This window comes from Geospiza fortis, unplaced genomic scaffold, assembly GCF_000277835.1.
Source record: "Geospiza fortis unplaced genomic scaffold, GeoFor_1.0 scaffold777, whole genome shotgun sequence".
NCBI lineage: Eukaryota > Metazoa > Chordata > Aves > Passeriformes > Thraupidae > Geospiza > Geospiza fortis.
In genome coordinates, this window is record NW_005054689.1 from 180,444 (window position 1) to 183,044 (window position 2,601).

General features: G+C 58.4%; 1 protein-coding gene across 1 annotated transcript in view; it reads left to right on the forward strand.

The window, feature by feature from the left end:
- Positions 1-131: 131 nt before the first annotated feature.
- Positions 132-2,601, forward strand: part of ARHGAP25 (Rho GTPase activating protein 25) — a 10,238-nt gene continuing 7,768 nt past the window's right edge. The window contains exon 1 of the mRNA XM_031065161.1: positions 132-197. Coding sequence (XP_030921021.1) covers positions 132-197 — 66 coding nt within the window. The remainder of the gene's footprint in view (positions 198-2,601) is intronic.

Here is a 2,601-nt window from a genome sequence, read left to right on the forward strand (position 1 = left end):
AACCCAGGCCGCGCCGGGCCGCTGCTCTTGGTGGGGGGACCCCCACGGGACCGTCAGGGCTTGGTTCCAGCCCCTCTCCTAAACGAGCTCACCTTGAGGAAAGAGAAAAAAAAGAACTTTGCTGATCCGGCATGTCCCTCAAGCTGCCACGGAACTGGGATTTCAACCTGAAGATGGACGCTGCAAAAATAGGTACCGTGAGGGCTCCTCCGTGAGGGCTCCTCCGTGAGGGCTCCTCCGTGAGGGCTCCTCCGTGAGGGCTCCTCTGTGAGGGGTCCTGTGTGAGGGCTCCTTGGTGAGGGTTCCTTGGCGAAGGTTCCTCCATGAGGGTTCCTTCATGAAGGTTCCTTGGTGAGGGCCTCTCCGTGAGGGCCCCTCTGTGAAGGCTCCTCTGTGAGGGCTCCTCCATGAGGGTTCCTTGGTGAGGGCTCCTCCATGAGGGCTCCTCCATGAGGGTTCCTTGGTGCCCCTCCATGCCAGCAGGGCCCGGGCAGGCCTGGGGAGACCCTGAGCCTGAGCCCAGCTGAAATTTTGGCTCAGTGTCCCCCGGGTGCCACTTGAGAGACAGAGCAGATGATCTGCAAATGGTTTCCAAGAAGTGATTTGCAAATTTGTCAGCGAGGGATGCTGTGGGAGCAGGGGGACGGGGCTGCTGCCCCCCAAAACCCGAGTTTGGGGGGATTTAAACCACTCAGGTCCCTTCTGGTGGCACAAGGGCTCAGGCCCAGGCTGGAGGGGACAGCCTGGCCCTGGCTCAGGTGTCCCAGCCCCGCTGACATCAGTGCTGGGGAGCCCGCGGTGCCAGGGCTGTGGGAGGATTTAGGGGTGATCAGGGTGAGGTCAGGGAGGGGATTTAGGGGTGATGATGGTCAGGGAGGAGATTTAGGGCTGAGGATGTGGTCAGGGAGGGGCTGCAGAGCCCAGCCTGAGCCCAGGCCATCCAAAAATCCCCCCAGGGGCTGGGTTTGGCCCTGGAGCAGAGCTGGTCTCTGCCTGGCTGGATTTTCCCACACAGAAACTTGCATTTCTGTCTGAATCCACTTTTCCCAGAGTGGCCGAGCCATTCTGCGGAGCCATTCTCTGCACACAGAGCCCCAAGGGAAGGGATGGAAGCCCCAGATGAGACCTGGGACGGCCCAGAAACTGGAGCTCAGTGCCATCCCCACACTCTGGGGGAGAAATCCCCATGGATTACCACAGAGGCATCCTGCACTCCTCATTCCTGGGATAATTAATATTGGTTTTGCCCAGAGCCTGTGGAGCAGCGGGTGAAGTCAAGTCAGAAAACAAGGCCAGGGCACGCCAAGGGTGCTGGGGAGCAGAGAGTGGGGATGGGCCGGAGGCTTGAGGCTTGTTGGTACCAGAAATTGCCTTTTTTTCAAGAAAATCTGCTTGTGGTGAAACCTCTGGTGCTTTTTGCAGCTTCCAGCTGCTGGATGAGCGTGACTTTGTGTGAGTTTGTGTGAGTTTGTGTGAGTTTGTGTGAGTTTTTGTGTGAGTTTGTGTGAGTTTGTGTGAGTTTTTGTGTGAGTTTTTGTGTGAGTTTTTGTGTGAGTTTTTGTGTGACTCTGTGTGGCTTTGTGTGTTTGCACTGTCTCCGGGGCTGCTGTGGCTTCATTTGCAGAAATGTGAAAGTCACATTTGCAAATGTTTGCAATGTTTGCAGATTGCCACCGCCCTCCCTGGCTCCTCGTGGCCTGGGGACACTTCCCCTGCTCCCCCAGCCCTGCCTGGGGCAGCGTTTGGAGAACTGCAAAGAAATTGATTTCAGTGAAACAGAAATTCCCCGGTGAAACCCCGTTGATTTGTTTTTTATTGCAGTTCCCCAGCAATGGGGGTGCCAGGGGGGGCTCCTGCCCAGGCCAGTGGTGGCCCCGTGGCCTCTCCTGCCCTCCTGGTTCTGGGGCAGCTCTCCCTGCTGGGGGAGGAGGTTTTGGAGGAAATGCCCAACCCCAGATTCTGTTGGGCCAGGAAACACTCGGGGGGCTCCCCCAGAGGAGGAGGATCCTGGGGGATTTTGGGAGGGGACGTGGGGACACCCCCAAGGTGAAGATTGGAGCCCTGAGGGTTCTCCAGCTCAGGAAATCACGGTGTGCAGCCCCCGTTCCCTGCAGTTGTGCCTTTATTCTTGCCTTGCAGCCAAAAATGCAAACTCTGCCCAGCTGGGCTGGCTCTGGGGGGCTGCAGAGGCAAAAATGCCCCTGGAAGTGATCCCTGCCAGGCATTTGGGGATGCCCCAGGGCCGTGCCACCGGTGGGGCCACGCAAACAGGGGACAGGGACACTGCTCTGCCCAGTGCCCAACCCATGCTGCTGTTTTTCCATCCCTGGAGATTTTCCAGCCCCACAAGTGTGAGTTCTGCCCCACTGGGACCACCCCGGAGCAGAACTGGGACCTCCAAAGCCTTTGGGTCACTCTGCTGCCGCTGCTGCCCGGGCAGGGTGCAGAAACCCCACACTCCATGAAAATAACCCCAAAAAACACCCCCAGCCTTGCTTTTGCTCTCACTGGGAGGCAGTTGCTCCCACGCAGGCAAAAGGAAGCTCAGCCTGGCAGCCACTGCAGCCACTTCCTCTGCAAACAGGGCCGGGGCTCCGCAGA